The 20,013-nt window shown below is 47.5% G+C and overlaps 1 protein-coding gene across 5 annotated transcripts in view; it reads right to left on the reverse strand.

Annotated features, from left to right (window-relative positions):
- Positions 1–20,013, reverse strand: part of LOC135898911 (sodium- and chloride-dependent glycine transporter 1-like) — a 968,957-nt gene that overhangs the window by 24,548 nt on the left and 924,396 nt on the right. For all 5 annotated transcript variants that reach the window (XM_065428136.2, XM_065428134.2, XM_065428132.2 and 2 more), the window contains 5 exons: positions 7,253–7,463; positions 3,739–3,873; positions 2,456–2,599; positions 1,053–1,206; positions 358–490 (listed from right to left, as the gene is read on the reverse strand). In XM_065428136.2, the coding sequence (XP_065284208.2) occupies positions 358–490; positions 1,053–1,206; positions 2,456–2,599; positions 3,739–3,873; positions 7,253–7,463 (777 nt within the window). The remainder of the gene's footprint in view (positions 1–357; positions 491–1,052; positions 1,207–2,455; positions 2,600–3,738; positions 3,874–7,252; positions 7,464–20,013) is intronic.

Below are 20,013 nucleotides of genomic sequence, written 5' to 3' on the forward strand. Positions count from 1 at the left end.
AACAGCGCCTCTTCATCTCTACAATCACTCTCTCTATACCCCAAAACGGAGAAGGAACAACGGGAAGGCGAAATATAAAGACGGCAGAAAGAGAAATGCGATGGGTTTGATAGAAAATTGAACGCGGTCAGACTCGAAGAGCCAAAAGCCACTCATGCGGGCGAGGCAACCTGATCGCTTGTCTTTAGATATATCTATATCTATATATCATATATGACCGAGTATGACCGTCGAACTCTGATAATGGGGCGCTTTTGAGTTGATTTTGGTACAGCTACAACGTGGCCACTCTCGAGCTCTAAACAAACGCTATAGGAAAGGGAAAAGACAAGATATTGGGTAAGAGCGCGCACTCACTTTTCCCGAGGACTGGACGCCTTTGCAGAGGCATAGGAAGACAATGATCCAGGCAAGTAGCAAGCACAAGGCCAAAGGCCACCGTATCTCGCCCGTTTCTCGTATACTGGGAGATTCGCCGAGCACGAAGAACCTGCAAAGGTGGGACAGGGTAAGCACGCCAGAGCGTAAGGATGTCGATTGCTAGTTGCTGGCACTCTTGAAGTAGTGTGTTTGCAATTACTTAGTTTCGGACCTTGCGACTGTGCGAGATTTGATTGGTTGACTGATTGGGGTTTAACGATGACGGTGCTCACTTCTAGCGGCGTATTCTCTTAATCGGCGTAGCAACAAGCAGCCACCTAGCCTTCGTAAGCTACTTACGTGCTACCATATCGTAATCTAGCACTGCGCCTATCTGCTTCATCTAATAAAGTTGCGTGTGCCTTGCCTTTGGCGATCACGTCTTTATCCCGTCCTTGCTTTCTTTTCCCCACTATTACTCCGGTGTTCCTTTTTTTATTTTTGTGCTTAACGAAGATCCCTATGGCTAAATGTTAGGTAGCACGCTACAAGTCAACAGTACCGCTATTTAAGAGGCTATGATCGAGAGCTCTGAAACAATTGAGTTCACCCGAGTTGTTTAACGTACGCTCAAAAAGGCACCTCATCCTTTCCTTCTTTTAAAAATTTTCTAGAGGGTATTTATTTCTTACCTGAAGTATTCAGCCGATGGCGTTCGCTTTGCCATGTTCTTTACAAGGGCTGATATATTCAGTTCTTGGGCCATACTTTGGTTGAAGCAGGTCTGGTTGTAATAGGATCCGTTGGTCCTAAAGCACGCGTCGGCGTCTTCGTACTGATAGCAGGCTGAGAATAACAACAAAATACAGAGACATCAAGTGGCAGCTTTATCTAAACCTCGTATTCCGCAACACTGACACCATATTCGTTACCGAACAAGAGATCACAAGGACAAGAAAGCCAGAAAAAGGCAAAACAAGTGGTACGCGATTCTCAGACACATATGCGCTGCCGAGCTCGGATAGCCGCAGATTCAGGCAGGCGCGGTATTTTCGCGTCTCGGCGCCCTCGCGGTACTTCATTAATTTAAATTTTAACACAACACGCGCCAAAGCACTTACATCAGAGTACCATGTTTGAACTACACTGTGTTTAGCCTGTCTCTTTGGCAAGACCCCTATACACAGTGACGAAGCCCCGCGATAGCAATGCTGACATCTTCGTGTCGGCGGTCGAACTCTATACCCCATCTCTGTCTCGGTCTCCCTGACAACCTTCGGCGAGTTCACATAAAACGTGCACGTCTTAACAATAAAAAAATATACGCCAGTCAGTAAACAAGGAACTACAAAGTTGAAAGCTTGTTGTAGTCGTGCAAATCAGCAAGAATCCGACAGAACATTTTACGGAGAGAAATTGAACATTGCTACTCTAACTTTATGCCACGAAGAAAGTTATTTAACAGTAATGTACGTTTATAAAAAACAATGCCGCGAAGCACCTTGAAAAGAAAGCTCCTTTTTTTCGATTATAAATCTTATACTCATACTCACGGAAGTGTAGAATCAGCCTACGGCATGAATTGTTATTTTATGGAACACGAGGTGTGTTGTTTAATGAGCATTTGTTGCTGCTTATCACAGGGGAACCTTGTTAAAAGCCAGTGGATGCTACGTTGCAGATGCAGGCTTTGAGTAGAGCTCTCTTGAACTCTGAACTATTTTTTTGTCGGGGAACATTATTCAGAGAGTGTTCATAATTCGAGCATGGATCTTGCGTGTGCCCCAATTTAACATGTTTCCCTAATCATGCCAATGCGAAAACAAATGTTGTTGTACAATGTGCACTACATGTGCGCCACACACTAACTGTACACACGAGTAGCTGGTGTACAAGATGCTGTCGCATAACATGATCAGCGGAATGCACCAAGAGCGCCTGTAATTTATTCTCCTTGTTCCCTCTTTTCGCACCTTGACGTTTCAAACATAGACGATGTCGCAATACATGGCTGGCATTACGGTTGACTGTTTTTACACATTACTTTCGACCCCCCCCCCCCCCCCCTCACCAAGTGCCAACGAAACTGTCATACCTGGAGTGCACCACTCCGGGTCGCATTTCTCCCAAGGCAGCGTTTTGGACCAGGATGCGAACATATAGAACAGCGTCCAGGCGATGATCAGGTTGTAGTAGAGCATAACGATGCCGGACACAATCACCATACCGTAGCCTAGACCTGCAATGTAAACGTGGAAACAGCTGTTGAACATTGCGCTACAGCAGATTTCTACCTGCGAAGGCCAGCCCACACTTGTGACCCACGCCCCAAAATATTTTAACCTCAATCTAGTGCAATGCGAAGGGAGTACACTGCTTATTAAGAAAGCTGCCTAAACTACTCATACACTCTGGAGCATAAGCAGTCAAGCGGAGCTTTTTTCTACAGTTTACTCATGACTATGTTTTAGCCACTAGATCAGGGCACTTTCTTGCTAAAGGCATACAGCAAGCAGCAGTGTTATTTGCAGTTTATGAAAAAATAGGTGCTAAAGTAGGACCTACTCGCATTGTTCGGGGAGCTAAATGCAATAGGCCGAATTGCAATAAATGTGCTGACATTTACGGACAAGTCTCCATACAGCTCTATGCTCTGGAAATTCCTGCATATTCTGGTTTCGATGTGCACTCTACTCTAAGTTAGCTAAATAGATTGAAACTGAAACGACACACTTATGCAGTAGAGATATACGTGCAGTTAGATCACTATTTCTTAGGGACAAAATCAGTTTAATATCTGATTATGTCTCACGCCGAACAAGTATTCTCGAACTTTGTCTTACTGCATGTAACACGTACAAGGTAGCTACTGATACAACAACAATGTCCGACGCAATGTTCCGTTGTACCTTACATTGTATAGCGGTGACTTTGCGCGCCGATTGTTCGCACGTGGAAAGAGTCTTCAAGCGCTGTAACCTTGAATACTTATGAAGGAAGTTGTCTGACAGTACCGCTTAGTAACCACTGACACGGCCTACATGCCCCAGCAGCAAATTACTTGTTCAGAAGCGGGTACGTTGCGCAAGCTCATTAGGCTTAGCGCTGGCCTACACATGCAATAACTAATCAGCTCACCTTCTCCAACCAGGAAGCCTCAGTTTGCATAAATACAACACGGCCTAGACAGCTTGTTAAAGAGACCATCAGAGCAGGGCGGCAGCAAGACAAAATGTGAAGCTATGTGTTTAATACAAAAGGCAAAAAGAACAAAAAAAGAGAGGGAAGAAAATAAACGAGAAAAATAAAATAAACAAACAGCACAATGAATGAGTCGTCCTCACCCCTGGCGCTAGACATAAAGGATGCGCCACGTACCATGGAAGAGAGGGCAGAAGCGTTCAAAGATGGCGATGGGCCCCAGACTAGAGTACTGCCCGAAGGACAGCTCCATGAACATGAGCGGAAGTCCCGCAAGGATCATCATCACAAAGAACGGGATCAGGAAGGCCCCTGCAACAGCGAAAAAAAAAAATACAAGAAATAGATACGCTGTGGCGGTAGGTCATCAAGTCCTTCCCTATCGCTCTCTCTGGGGACACGGGCACTCTCGAAGAAATGCGCGCATCAACGCTCGAGCCGCCACAGTCTCATCCCCTTCGCCCGATCAGAATGACGCACGAAGAGCCAGGGGAAGTGTCTCCACGTTCGCATCGAAGACGATGCGGTCAAGGTCGCGCGCCTTGCAAAATAGCGTGGACCGAATCTGGGAGTATCCTTCCGCATCACAAGACAATGTTGAGATGGGATGCGGAATAGCATTACGCGCAGGCCTGCCGGATTGTCGTCGTGTGTGGCTTCTCGTTCGCACAGCAATGCGACAGATATATACGCAAGGCGAAAAAAAAAAAAAGAAATACCAGGGAGTTCACTTATCCTTATCTCCGCTTCTGTGTCCTTTTACCGGCTCGAGAGCTCGCCTAAATTGAAGAGACCCCCCCTCCCCCCCCCCCCCACCATTTCTTTCGACGATTCGTACCACGTATGAAAAGATAGCAATTCCCGTGCGTGATAACGACGCGAAAGTATTGATTGTCATTTGCGTATGCGGCAAGCCCCTATCGTAGGAAATCACTGGGGCTCAACATGCTTGTTTTTAAGCATGAAATGCTTTTAACTTTTGTCGTCGGCGACTTTCAAGTGGCCTTGAGCCAAAAGCCTGAGCCGTTATCCGGACACTCATACGCGAACATCCGGGCAAGTTGCGAGAATAAAACGAGATCACCTGTGCAATCAGTCAAAACTTAAGAAAATGCAGTCTCTGGCCGCATTTTGTGAGGACCTTTGTAATTCGGTTCTTTGTAGCGGGCCACATTACATACGTTATTTACTGCCTAAACAAATTACAAAAAATATTGCTTCTCAGTTCTTCCTAATATTTGTTTACAATGTCACTCAAACTTTAACTTCTAGTATGCTTAAGTTTTCACTGGTTATTTCCAATAGCGACGTTAAGAAAGCAGATACAGGACACTGTACACTCCATTGCCATCTTTTGGCTTTAAGCCCTCTTTTGAATGCCAGCGGTCCGTGAGTTCCACGGCGCGGGTGTTGCGTCGCTTCGAGAGATGGCGCTACACTGTCCACCCGCCACGGTGGCTTAGCGATTATGGTATTGCGCTGCTAAGCACGAGTTCGCGGGATCAAATCCCGGCCGCGGCGGCCACATTTCGATGGAAGCGAAACGCAAGAACGCCCGTGTCCCGTGCATTGGGGGCACGTTAAAGGTCCCCTGGTGGTCAAAATTAATCCGGAGTCCCCCACTACAGCGTGGCTTATAATGATATCGCGGTTTTGGCACGTGAAACCACAGAATTCAATTCGTTATTCTTCTAGCTAGGCAGTACGTTTTGTCTCCCTGGCGTCATTCGCTACCTGTCTTGCCGCCTTCAGCCGGTTTTCTTCTAGCAGAGCAGCGTACATATGGACCAGTCCACAGTATGGCGTGGTGCGGTGCGGTGCAGTGTAATTTGGTGGGGTGTGGTGGAGTGCGCCGTTGCGAACATGCACTACACCGACTTTAAGACTGTGGCTAGTATCCCCTCCAACCAATCTGGTTTGCCGGTTTCCATTAGATGCTTAAATCTACTCTCGATTGCGGAAGAGCCAGCAATTTATTTTTTCAAATCTAACGTTATGAACACTCTTTGTATGTGCGCAATGAATACTAACGAAAAGTTGTCACTTGTTTTCATGAAGTCTCATTTTCTTTGCCATACCTGTGCTTTTATTATTATTATTATTATTATTTGTTTTGAAAACACATACCCACTTGAGAGGAGTACGCGGATTCCTAACATCACTCGTACGTTTACAGCCGCAGCTGTCATGAGTAGTTGCGGCTCTAGTTGTGTCTGTCCATGTGCAGCACTAAATAATTATCATAGCCAAGTCACAATGACAACATTAACGTAAGGCCAATATATACAAGTAAACGAAGAACCGACAATCTTCTGGGAAACACTCCCCTCTCATCCTTGTGTCGCTGGCACCTTGAGTAACACTATAGACGATGTTTTTCCGTTTTTTTTTTACATCATGTACATTTCATCAAGCCTTGATATAGCAATAGCTGTACGAGTGATCTTGTTTAAGGTGAACTGCATCTCACAGATATGTAAAGTTGACAAATCGGATTACTGGGCCCCAATAAGAAACACTATACTACTTATTGCCGGCTAAATCTTCTACTAACACTGAATCTGTGTATGTTAAACGGAAGAATATTGTTTGTCAACGGAGATAACGAAACGCAAAATCTATGCTTTAGTACTTTGCGCCAATTCAGGGTACCGATGCCGCCAAAGCGAAGCCGCGAATCTGACGTTATTTTTTGCGTAATTGAGCGCTTTCAATTGCCGCCAAAATGCACAAATGATTGCATGCTAATTTTCTTGATGTACTTCAAACGCAATGTAATTTTTCATTATTCAGAAGCCATCAAACAGTGTAACTGGCATGCAAATATGCCCTGTGAGATAGTCTAAGTGTCCACGACGTCAGGAGGGGAGGTGACGAGACCTGGTGCAGGTGTTTCAAGGTCGCATCACCATTTGCCATTATTAGCCCTCCTTTCTTGCGTGGTTCCCAGTTTTACTGAGCCTCAAATGCAATGATGCCGAGCTTATTTCGTAATAGAGAAGCGAACTTGATCCACCAAACAAATGAAGACGCTGAAAGATAAAGACGCACATGGCGTGTTCTTTTTTTGTGTGTGTGTGGTTTCTTTCTTCTCGGGAAGTATCAAGAAGCCCATGTTACCCTACTGGTATTCTTCCAACTCGTTTGGCTTTACATATTGCTCCTAAGCGTCCTTGGAAAGGGTGCTGACATGATATTTTGGATTCGTTTCATGACTTAAATGAAATTTGTGCACCTCTAAACCCTAGAACGAAATAGTGACGGGCCTCACAGCTACCTAAACAATTTTTATAACAGCTTTCCTAGAGCCAGTTTCGGTTACGCATTTCTGGAGTCTATTGTTACGTCAGCATGCGGGAGCTAGACATTGCGACGTTTTGACTCTCGTTCCGGCTCGACCGATCGACTCGGATACTGCTCATTGTGAGGACCGATGTAGCCGCAGAGCAGACGAGAAACGAAACCGGGGGAAACGAAACCGAAACTGCCTCTAGGAAAGTCGTTATGATAAATTATTTAGGAAGCTATGAGGCCCATCGCTACTTTTGCTATGGTTTAGGGCTTTAGAACTTTCATTTAACTCGAAAAGAATCAGTGCTCGAAACTATCCTGTCAGCGCCCCTTTAAAGCTTTCTTTTCGGCCACTCGTTCACTCGCTCATAGGCGCGCGCATGATCGCGCGCTCGCTCACCGCCTCCGTTGCTGTAGACGAGGTATGGAAACCTCCAGACGTTTCCGAGGCCGACCGAGTAGCCCAGCAGGGAGAGTATGAAGTCGAAGCGGCCGGTCCAAGTGCCGCGCTCGACGTACTCGCCGTCCGAGCCCCGCTCCTCGTCCTCGCCTCCCCGCGGGGACAAGGGCACCTGGGAGCTGACCCGTGGAAACTCCTGCTCCATGTCATTCTGCGGCGTGAGGAGATAAATTGGCAGTCAGTCACCGTAAGGGCACCTCGGTAAAGGTCTCGGGTGCCTATATGGCATGACATCGCGACCCAACATCCTAGAAGGAGCTGCAGTCAAAAAGGTTGCCCGCAGAGGATTTCTAGGCGGGGCACTAGTCAGGTGGTATCATAAATGCAAGATCACGAGGAGAAAGAATGAAGGTGAGAAGAGAGGGAAGGCAAAGGCGTTAATAGGAAAAGGACAATAGAAAAACATTGAGAAGAAAAACGCGGCAAACGCACAGACAAATGAAAAACGTCAGTTTGCATTGGGGGCACGTTAAAGAATCCCAAGTGGTCGAAATCAATTCGGAGTCTCCCACTATGGCGTGCCTAATAACCGTATCGTAATTTTTGCACATAAAAGCCCAGAACTGAATCAATTACTTTAATAACATTATTTTGCACTTCTGGTCTAGCGAACTATGCTGTCCCGCCCCATGGGTCATCATAGGAGATTTCAATGCACACCATCCAGCATGGGGAAGTACAAGGACAAATGCAAGAGGACGAAGATTAGCAAGCATCGCCCACAATTATGGCCTTATTCTCCTGAACGATGGTAGCCCCACCTTTCTTCGAGGTGTGACATACGGCAGCTGCCTCGACCTTGCTTTCGTCTCCAACTCTCTCGCCAGATGTGTGAAGTGGTTTCCAGACATTGAGACACATGGGAGTGACCACATTCCCACCTATCTGAGCATCAAAGGCTTGTCGTCTAGATCAGGCTTCCGGAATACCATTCGGACGATTCAATGGGCCAACTTCAAATCTGAGATGGAAGATGCCTGCCGCGAGGGCCTACTATCAGGGTTAGAGCAAACGATTAAAATGACGATGCAAAACGCCACTCGCATGATGACGACTTCTTCCACGCGGAATGACTTCGACATAGAATTAGAGCGCCTTCGAGCGCTTCGTCGCCGGGCGGAACGTCGATATCGGCGTACAAAATCAATTCATGACCTTAGGGCAGCCTGGAGGATGCAAAAGAAGATTCAGCGTCGTATGGATAGATTAGCGTCGGAACGTTGGGCAATGTTTTGCCAGAAACTCGACCCCCGCAAGCCACTGTCTCACATTTGGAAAACGGTGCAAGGTCTGCGTTGCCTTCCAGAACGGCGTTTCCCATTCAAGGCGCTAGCGCTTTTCCAAGGGCGCAAGACATCGATGTCGCAGAAGACTTTTGTGCGCGGATCGCAGACCAATCGACTCGTCCAGATTCTCCAGCTCGAGCTGACGTCCCCAATTCCCGTGATGGCCGCATGGACCTTCCTTTTACAATGGAGGAGCTCGAAGCGGCTCTAGCTCTCTGCAGGCGCTCATCATCTCCGGGTCCGGATGGTATATCATACCGGGCCTTGTGCTATCTCGGAGAGTCCGCACGGATAGAGTTGTTGAGCCTTTACAACTCCTCATGGCAGGAGGGAAATGTTCCTGACGAATGGAAAGTAAGCCGCCTGGTGCCACTCTTAAAGCAGGGCAAATCCCCATTAGAACTCACCTCTTACCGCCCAATAGCGCTGGCCAGCTGTGTAGGAAAGATAATGGAACGGATGATCCTTGGCCGCCTGGAATGGTACCTTGAATACTACAAGATTTATCCGATTTCCATGGCTGGTTTTCGACGTGACCGCTCTTCTATCGACAATGTAGTTGATCTCGTTTCATATGTCCAGCACGAAAAGTCCCGTAAGCGTTTATCTGCAGCTTTATTCCTAGATGTGAAAGGGGCATACGATAACGTATTACATGAGGCCATTCTCGACGCCCTTGCGACGGTTGGCCTAGGTGGTCGAGTTTTTTTGTGGATTGCAAGCTACCTATCTGCAAGATCATTCTTTGTGTTAACTGACGATGGCCCAACTACGCGACGCTATACCAGCAGGGGCGTTCCTCAAGGCGGTGCTCTCAGCCCGACGCAATTCAACCTCGCTCGTGTTGGACTTGCTGAGTACTTGCCAACTACCATCAAAATTTCAATATACGCTGACGACATCTGTGTCTGGACTTCGGCAGTCACACGTCCTCAGATACGTGCGCGACTTCAAAGAGCGGCCACTTTGACAGCGAACTACTTGTGTAAACAGGGTCTCAGCATATCACCAGAAAAATGCGCACTAGTAGCATTTACTCGCAAACCGATGACGCCTTATATCATCTCAATCAATGGGCGGACCATTTCCTATGTCCGAACCCACAGATTCCTTGGCGTAATTATTGACCGAGACCGCTGTTGGAGCCCGCACGTGGCCTACATGAAACGGCGCCTGACAGCAACTTCCCAGTTGTTTCAATACTTGGCAGGAAAGACGTGGGGGATGTCAGTAGACGCAATGCTTAAACTCTACAGAGCTCTCTTTCTCGGTTTTCTAAGATTTAGTCTACCTGTACTGACCAACACCTGCAAGACAAATATTCGTGTTCTGCAGGCAGCACAAGCTCAAGCACTCAGAGTCTGCCTTGGTTTGCCCAGATGCACCTCAACAGAGGCAACTCTTGCGATTGCTCGGAACCATCCAATGCGAACTCACATTACGGTGGAAGCCCTGAGAACGCACATCAGACATTTTGCACGTGCCACCTATCACCACCTTGCAGCACTACCTTCAGACAGGCACCAATCATCATTCGCTAAAACTATCATCAAATACAACGACAAACTTCCATCGGGCTTCACCGCTGCATCTAAACCATCGATACCCCCTTGGTGTCTTATCAGCCCTACAGTCCATCTCAGTGTACCAGGAATCGGAAAAAAGTCTGAACTGTCGTCGCCTGTGCTCAAACAACTGTCTCTGCTTCTTCTGCACGAGAGGTACGCGGACAGGGAACACATTTATACCGATGGTTCCACAAACATCCAGTGTTCGTCCGGTGCTGTGGTTGTCCCAGCAAAAGCTATTACCATCAGCTTTAGGACTGACCACCCAACAACATCGACATCTGCTGAACTAGCTGCTCTTCGCGCTGCACTTCGTGTCGTCAATCGGGAGCCACCTCGACAATGGTCAATATTCAGCGATTCAAAGGCAGCCCTACAATCTGTACTATCAGCTCTGCATCGCGGGCCATTCGAACAGCTCGTATTCGATATTAGATGCCTACTCCATACATCACAGGAGAAAGGACACCACGTGACGTTTCAGTGGCTGCCAAGTCACTGCGGCGTCAGTGGAAATGAAGACGCCGATAATGCCGCTCGGGCAGCTCTTGAAGACGCACAAGAAGAGGCCATACCGCTTTAACGATCCGACGCAGCTAGCAGACTTCGAGTGCTTGCACATGAGATCACGCTATCTTTATGGTGCACACCAAACAGCCAGACCACCCAGAGCAACCGTCAATACCACCTGCCCTCTTTGATGCATCTCTATATGCCAACTGGACTGCGTCGAAGAGAGGCGACTCTGCTTTATCGCTTATGGCTGGGGGTGGCTTTCACTAAATCTTACTCCTTCCGCATTGGAATGGCCGACAACGATCTCTGTAATGCCTGTCTTTGCGAGGAGACGCTGGAACATGTTCTGTGCGACTGTCCTGAATATAATGTTCAGCGACAGTCCCTGGCATCTGTTCTAGCGCGCCTTGACAGTAGACCACTGTCCCTCGACACGATTTTCACATGCCGCCGACAGAAGATATCGCAGGTGAAGGCGACAAAGGGACTACTTCGGTTTTTGAGAGAGACGGGATTGGACAAGCGGCTGTGAGAGTGACGTCGCGTACCATGCCAGATTGATGGACTCCAACGGACGATGTGTGTGTGCTGTGCTCTGTGCTCTCTCTCCCTCTCCCCCTTCCCCATCTTTAATCTCTCCCATCCCTCTCCCATGTGTAGGGTAGCAAACCGGTTAAGCCAAACTGGTTAACCTCCCTACCTTTCCTTCTCCACTTTTTCCTTCCTTCCTTCCTTCCTTCCTTCCTTCCTTCCTTCCTTCCTTCCTTCCTTCCTTCCTTTATTAGGAAAATCTAAATGCTTCGCACTCAGCGAATTCACAACAGTGACATTCATAAGAAAACGAATAAAAGTAAGTTACAAGTGACTGGTTCATATACTTAAATGACAGTACTTGCTGTGCAAATTCGGTGTTGTGACATACCACGTGCTAATTTGAACTTTAGATAAACCCTCCGTTAGCGCTTTCAGAAGTATATTTACCTTTCACGTTGTACACTGTAAACGAAAATAAACCCAGCTGAGAGTTTTTAAGAGGTGATGTGCCCTAAAACCTCCCCTCCTCAAATATTTACTCCGATGTATGGGAGCAAAACAGCGCCATTCCCTCGTTTCACTCCGCTGGCTAGCTGCCGGAGTATTAAGGCGACATGACGCGATTTTACTCCGCTTAAAAATTTTGTTCTCCCGTGAAACTCCGACACGGAGTTTTGAAAAACTCCCCTCCGCCGATACAGGTTAGTCACATGGCGCTTCCCATGAGGCTGTGCGCCTCGCCAGCGACCGGGCGCGTTCGGCGGAGCGGGCAGTGCTCATGGCTGACGGTTTGTTTACGTCTGTGAAGTGTCGTTCCGTGACAGCGTTTCGTCAATTTGTTTCTCGTATCTCCTTCCAGAAAGTGTTAAAGGCATGCCTGAAGCTCACTGTATCTCAGCTTCAAGTACATTAGCTGTGATCACTTTGCTGACAACGATGATTGCAAGAACCACGTTTTCAAGTGCGGAAAAAGGCTTAGGTATACCTCGAAGCTGCTCACTGGCTCGTGATGTCGGCTCACGTTCTGGCTGTGTTTCCGTGCTGCGTCACCCTGTCTTGTGTTCTTCAGTACGTGAAATGCCACTTCTATGTCCTTTTGAGTATATGCTGACAACGTCCGGTGTAATGTTTGTAAGGACCGCGTAGCAATGGCAACAGCAGCCACTGTTCGAGCGACGACATCCGTGCTAGTCGCGCATGAATGGCGTAACCCAAGTTCGTTGCGGTGCTGTGTTGCCAGTGAGAAAGACCGGAGTGCAAGCAACTGTTTTTATTTATCTGTGAACGGATATCCTCGCCCGAAGAAAAACGGTAGGACATAAGTATATATGTGTGCTTAAAATAAAGCTTCTTATTGAGCGATGTGAATCGAATTGTTATCGCGCATATAGGTTTTGGTCACGTCATTGCTTCCGATATTGCATTAACATTACGCTCTATCCGAGACACTGATTTAGACGCATGCCTGCTGGCTACGAGTTTAGAGGTTCACTCGACAGATCAGCGATGTAGCTCCTTTTCGCAACCGAGACAGATTGCTTGTACTCAGAGCAAGTAGTGCGGTGTATAAAATGTATGTCTGCGCATTTTTCGGTGTTACGTCGGCTGCTGCGGGTCATGCTCACACGTAATAATTTCTTGCTACGCAACCACTATATCAAAAAAATGTAATTTTTCTATGCAGCACATGCACTTACATTTTTCTAGCTTACTGTAACTAACGCACTACTTTTTGGCCGCGAACGCCGGCAGTGTGCGAAGTCGCTTCAGCACTCACAGAATGGCATAGTTTTGAAAAATAACGCCATTAACTTTTTTTCTCTCCCTATTTTGAATTAACAGTTTTGTGTTGATTAAGGTATTCTGTTAGTTTCAAAGAGGCAGATCTCGTATGAACGAGCATGTGAGTCATAATTCTGAAAACAGCACAGCTGCTCTCTTGGCGGTTTCGAGGCACTCAGTATCGTGGCTATATATACTGGCACCGTTGCCTCTTGAGTATCGCGTGTACGTGGGATGTCTTTCAAATTTCTGCATTGGGCGTTTCTGGAATGTTTATGTATGTCATGATATATGTGCTTTCATTGACTTGTTTCATCGAATTTGACGCGGTCTCGTGTGCATATTTCGAAATTTGACCAGCAGCCTCTACATGTAAACATGTTCGCGCAAACTGATGCGATGCCTCTTTTTATACTCCCGTTGCACCTCGAAAAAACTCCGTCAATTGCAAAGCAAAAAATAAAGAAAAGACAGAAAAAAACTCCCATAATTCCACGCGAGAATTCCGCTCGTACGGAGTAAAAATTCTACTCCGATCATACGGAGCATAATAAACTCCGAACCGGGGGGTCGCTAGAGGACAAGCAGTATACTCCCACCTCGGAGTTATTTCCGTTTACAGTGTATCATATATATATATATATATATATATATATATATATATATATATATATATATATATATATATATATATATATATATATATATATATATGTGTGTGTGTGTGTGTGTGTGCGTGTGTGTGTGTGTGTGCGTGTGTGTGCGCGTGTGTGCGCGTGCGTGCGTGTGCGCGTGCGTGCGCGTGCGTGCGTGTGCGTGCGTGTGCGCGTGCGTGCGCGTGCGTGCGTGTGCGCGTGCGCGTGCGTGTGCGCGTGCGCGTGCGTGTGCGTGTGCGTGTGCGTGTGTGTGTGCCATATTTGTGTTCCAGGTCTCTGTCTCTTTTTCTCGTTTGGTTCTTTAGCGGGCCAATTTTTTATAAGCACTGTTTGCCTAAGATAAAGTGGAGCAGTAGGCTTCATCCATGATACCAACCTTTCCTGAACACACAATTACCCCGAAGTTGTCTGAGAGAAGCCTAATAATCATCATTCCTCTGACTGTTCGATAGCACGCCTACTGTATTCTTGGCACGTGCATTACAATAACTGAGCTCATTTCAAATTGATCCGAAAGACTGATTAGCGAAGCCCTTTCGTATCTCCGTGACGGTGGCATTAGTGAAAAATTAGTTGAGCACATTGTCCCGCTGCGGATGCGTCCAGATGCGGACGTATCAATATCACCTCGTTAAGAAGGCTGATCAGAGTCGAAAATGAGAGTCACATACATGCAAATATTGAAATCCATATCCGAATTACGTTACGCGTGCCACGTTTTATTAAAATAGCCTTAAATGAGGTTACGAAAAGAAAAAGAAGAGAAAAAAGAGAAAGAAACACTAGAGATAACGATGACGCACAAACGAGTGAATTATTTAAAAACTCTGTTTCCATCATTCTTGTTCCGTCTGGTGCACCTGATAATATGCCTAGATATGCAGCTGTCATGAAAGCAAATGTCGGTGCTTAGAAACTTATTAGGTAACACGACACTGTTCTTAAGAGCATGTAAAACGAATCCGTGGACATCGAGGGGAAATGCTAGCCATAAGAAATGCGGAACGGTAAAATAAACACACTTTGGCAAAAAAAAAAAAACACTTTGCAAGGAAAACATAGATGCCGTTCGATGAAAAACAACCAACGATCAGGTACTAAGAACACTCCCTGCATCGACATATCAATATTTACGGCTGCTATAACTCATGCTTTCCCGAACGGAACCAGGAAAGAAAACTGGACATTAGAACCATGGCTTTTGTGGAACGTATCGTGCCCAACGCGTATGTTTACATACTGTTCCACAGCAAGGATCGATTTAGCTGTCAAGCTGCAAATAGCCACAATTGGAGTCACGTATAGGAAAGAGAGGGAGAAAAAAAGTGCGCCCATTTTAACTACATACATTTCTAGTCCCTCGCATTTCTTCATGATAGCATGCAGTTGTACAGTATGATAAAAACCGACACTGGCTGAAAAAAAAGAAAGAAATGAAAGAAAGAAATCGAAGATTTTTGCGTAGTAGTTGACTCAAAATCGATTCTGGTATTTTTCTCTAGTTTTTCAAGGAGACAGTGTAAGTGTTGTACGAGAGACAGAGAAAAAACAGAAACAACCGAACTGCGAGGATGTTGCCAGAAAAAGAAAAGAAGCCCGGTTTTATGCTTCGGAAAAGGGATTTAACAAAATGGCAAGTAAGCACGATAAGAAACGGAAATTTGGACACAATATTCCGAGGCGGCGCAATTCGCTATCACAGCCTGTTTCGGAGGCCCGGAAACATCAGCAAGCGAACCCTAGGTATGTCTACATTTAGCTCACTATATAGTCCGTTATTTTGGCGCGCTAGTATACACTCGGGTCTCTCTGCACTCGGGAAGCCCTGTTTGAACGCGTTTTGTCGCCTCACGCTAGAGTATTTATTCAAATGGACTCTCCCTAACATCCGTACATATATCCGAACATAATATCCACACATGAGGAATGACCTCTTAATAGCCGTGTATAGGGCACATCAGCACATGGACAGAGCAATCAGGCATAGCAAGCTCATATGCAGATTTCGAATGTCATACAAATAAACGAATGAAAAAAAAATAACCGATAATTATGATACTCCCACCTAATACGTAATTTGAGTGCAGCTCTATACGTGTTTTCATTTCGCGCGTCAATATTTTGTACTGTGATTACATGGGTACACGGTTTATATTAGGAAGGGAACGCTGTGAGTAGCGTAGCTGGCGCAGATAATCTGCGCAGCAGACATTGCAAACGGAGGAAAGTGTGGCGCAACTGCGTCGCTAATCAGGAAATCGCGACAGTCAGTGCGTGGGTGACGCGTAGGCGCGATTCACAGCGGCCCCTGCACACAGACCTCCGCTCATGCAGCGCTTTGTTTCCATACAGACGACGCGTGCTATTCTGGCGCCATATCGTAGCCACCATCGCCGCACAGACCGTCTTGCGCGGCACTACGCTTTTCTGCGTAGTGCCGCGCACTACGCAGAAAATGCGTGCTGAAATCAGGGGCGAACACAACGATGTCGTCGAGGTAGCACAAACACGTGCTCCATTTTAGGCCGCGCAAGATATTGTCCATCATTCGTTCAAAGGTAGCAGGCGCATTGCATAGGCCAAATGTCATCACTATAAATTCGTATAAACCATCTGGCGTAACGAATGCAGTTTTAGGGCGATCAACGGCTGACATCGGGACCTGCCAGTAGCCCGAGCGTAAATCCAACGAAGAGAAGAATTTAGCGCCTTGCAAGCTGTCCAGAGCGTCGTCGGTAGACGTCTTTGCGCGTTATCTTGTTGAGACGGCGATAATCGACGCAGAACCAAATGGAACCATCTTTTTTTGTGACGAGAACCACCGGTGATGCCCACGGGCTATTGGAAGGTCGAATGGTGCCACGCTGAAGCATGTCGTCCACATGGTCACTGATCACCTGACGCTCCTTGGCGGATACGCGGTACGGGCGCTGCCGCAATGGCGCGTTGGAGCCAGTGTCGATGTGGTGGCTGACGGCTGACGAGCGACCCAGAGTAGGCTGAGCGACATCAACAGAAGAGCGGAACTGGGCAAGCAGGTGAAGAAGCTGGGAGCGCTGCTCGGAAGTAAGGTCATCGGCAATGAAAGGTGTGAATAAGTCGGGTGATGGCGGGGCAGAAGTGGAAAGTGCACAGAAGTCGGTGAGCTCTGCATACAAAGCATCCGGCACGTCGGTTATAAACATGTCATCAATAGGCTGAACATGGCCAAGTGCTTCGCCGCGAAGAGCCATCAGGGCTGTAGGGAGCGGATTGCAGACAACGATGGCACTGAAACCGGCTGAAATGTCAAGCGCGGTGAAACGCAGGGGAACGTCTTTGCGGGTCATGAAGAGTTCAAAAGGAGTGAAGAAGACAGCGCCTTCAGAGACAGCGCCACAGAAGACGGGAACAACGGCAGACGAGTACGGCGGTATGGCGATGTCTTCTCGAACTAGCTTAGCGGTAAGAGAAGTGGCGCCGACGAGGGGCATATCACACAGAGGTGATAATTCGACTTCTGCACGTGCACAATTGATGACGGCGTTATTTCGCGAAAGAAAGTCCCACCCAAGTATCACGTCGTGAGGACAGGACTGGAGAACCACAAACTCCACAATATAGAAAACGCCCTGAATAACAACTCTAGCTGTGCATGCTGCTAAAGGCTGAACTGGCTGCGCGCTTGCTGTGTGAAGAGAAAACCCAGAAAGTGGTGTCGTAACTTTTCGTAAAGCGCGAGAGAGGCGTTCGTTTAGGACAGACACGGCTGCTCCAGTATCAATTAGCGCAACGGTAGGGACGCCGTCAACAGTAAGATCGACAACGTTCGAAGGCGACAATGGAGGACTTGTACAGATCGATGGTGACGCAGTTCTTGCCTCCTGAACTGCGGCGCTTAGTTTTCCTCTTGCGTGAGTGAAGGGCGCCGACGCATGGGGGACAACGAGCGGCGACGCGGGGAAGGTGAACCACGTGTAAGGACCGGGCGCTCGGCTGGTGGCCTGTTCGACTGCCGACTAAAGTAAGTGTCGTGGAAAGGCTGCACGTTGGCGTAGGGAGGCGACTGCACAAACTCATCGGAGTGCAGCATGCGGCGGCGGCAGAGTCGTGCAACGTGGCCGGGAGTACCGCAGGCATAACATATGGGCCTGTTTGTCTTGCGTGCGCCAAGGATTAGTAAAGGCAGGTGCAGGTCGATGAACGGGACTATGAACGGGTGGTGGCGGTCGAGGATGTAGCGCAACGAGTGGTTGACGAGGGTGCTGCGCGGCGACGGATGCGTAAGTAAGTGGCGCGGCGGCAGGGTACTGCTGATGTTGCATTGGTAGAGCCTCAGCAACTTGGTCTTCAATAACCCGCCGGAGCGTAGGGGCGAGCTGTGTAGGAGGCTGTTGCGGCAGCGGCTGCTGTAGCTCAGCGAAGGGTAGCAGAGAAAGCTGACGTGCAACTTCCTCCCGCACGAAAGCTTGGATTTGTTTGAGCAAGGAGGAACGACCAGAGGAGGCTGTCATGGAAGAGAGGGCCTCGTCAGCCACTGGGGGGGCACCTGGTCAACTCGCGCTGCCTCCTCAACTCGTCGTAGCTTTGGCACAAGTTTATGAGCTCTGCTACGGTGCGCGGGCTGTCATCGGCGATGCCATCGAAAATGTCATCGGCGATGCCCTTAAAAATGTGCTTCAATTTGTCATTTTCCGGTATAGACGCATCCACGCGTTTGCATAGGTCGAGAACCTCTTCAATATAACAGGTGAATGTTTCACCGGGTTGTTGCACTCGCTCTCGTAACCGCTGCTCGGCGCGCACCTTGTGGACGGCAGGGCGACCGAAAACTGTAGCGAAACTGGTCTTGAACGCGGACCAGGACTGCAAGTCGGCTTCGCGATTCGTAAACGTCATAGAATATGACGGCATTTAACTTGGCGGTATCATCCCATCGATTGTGCAAGCTCACCCGTTCGTACGTAGCCAACCAGTCATTGACGTCCTGTTCATGCGTACCGCTGAAAACCGCTGGATGGCGTTGCGGGACAGCGCCAGAACAGGCAACGGGGGGTGGCGGCGGCGTCGGCTGGGGAGAGTCAGGCATGACGGGAGGCAGAGTCCGAGACCGGAGTTCCAGGGTGTAGATGTTCTTGAGTACCCAGCACCTCCACCAATTGTAATGGGTGCACTGAACAGTTCCGATGGTAATGTCTCTTAGTAACCGAGAAGGCAGGTGACGCAGAGCAGGAACAGCTGGTTGCCCGAACGGCTCACACTCGTGCCAAGCACTGGCGATACGGCTGGCCCACTGGTTGCACAGCAGGCATGGAAGAGACGATCTGGCTGGCCTTGTTCTTGTGCTCTTCTTCATTACAGACGCTATATTTTGGAAGCAACCTTAGGAAAATTACATCGACATCTGCGAGTTTAAAGTTACATACATTCAGTTGCTCGCATTCAAAATGTAAGCAAACGCTAAAGAGAGAAAGAAAGAAACACGTTCTCATGCTTTGGTGAAAGCTACACATTTTGATGTAAACACACTCAACTACTCGTTTCAATAAACGAGTTGCTGTGAGTATCTATTTCAGTACACATTAGTACTGGTGTATACTGGTGTACACAGGTGTAAAAAATACAAGAGTCAAGGCAGCTTTTAACCAGTGGATCCGTTCGGTCACTTCCTTTCATGGTACGATGACTAATGATGATTATGGGTGCCATTAGCGAGGGTGTGCCTCGTGTGACAGTCCGTGATGTGAAATACAGAGTCGTATTAGGCGGTTAATGTTGTTTGAACCTCAAAGAATATTTCCATTGATGGTGGCCTGAGATTAGTGCGCGATTGCAATAGAACATTATGCAGCAATTCGCTCATTTTTATCGCTGTTCAGCATTTTCACATTAATCTGAGCCCCGAAAGTAACAGTATATGGTTTGCTTTCAGACTTTTTACGTCCTATGCAGTTCTCTTTTTGTCTGTAGAGCTGATTGTCAATGCAAGCCTGGACTTTCTTCTAGACCAGTCTGTGTCTTGTTTATCCTCACTGCAAATATTTACCATGAACATTCTAGCTTAGAGCTTTGCCTATTCAGCCAACAGCGCTGCTTTCTAACGAGCCTACAGAGAAGTAGCCATGTAACGTGAGATAGACACTCTGTATTTATGAACAGTGATGTATTCGTACGTATTTACCATGTTTAGAGAATTGCGTTAGAAGGCTTTGGTAAACGTAACAGTTGTATTTTTTTGTTAAAGTCCCTCTCTAAACACAGTGACTAGAACGTTTGCCAACACTGGGCTACAGTAAATGCACAGTATGCCTGCCCGTTCACTCCTGAATAAGACCATTATTAGGCGTGGGGACAAAAAAGGCGCGGTACATTAAAGCCCT

The sequence above is a fragment of the Dermacentor albipictus genome, unplaced genomic scaffold (genome assembly GCF_038994185.2).
Source record: "Dermacentor albipictus isolate Rhodes 1998 colony unplaced genomic scaffold, USDA_Dalb.pri_finalv2 scaffold_23, whole genome shotgun sequence".
In the NCBI taxonomy this organism is placed as follows: Eukaryota; Metazoa; Arthropoda; class Arachnida; order Ixodida; family Ixodidae; genus Dermacentor; species Dermacentor albipictus.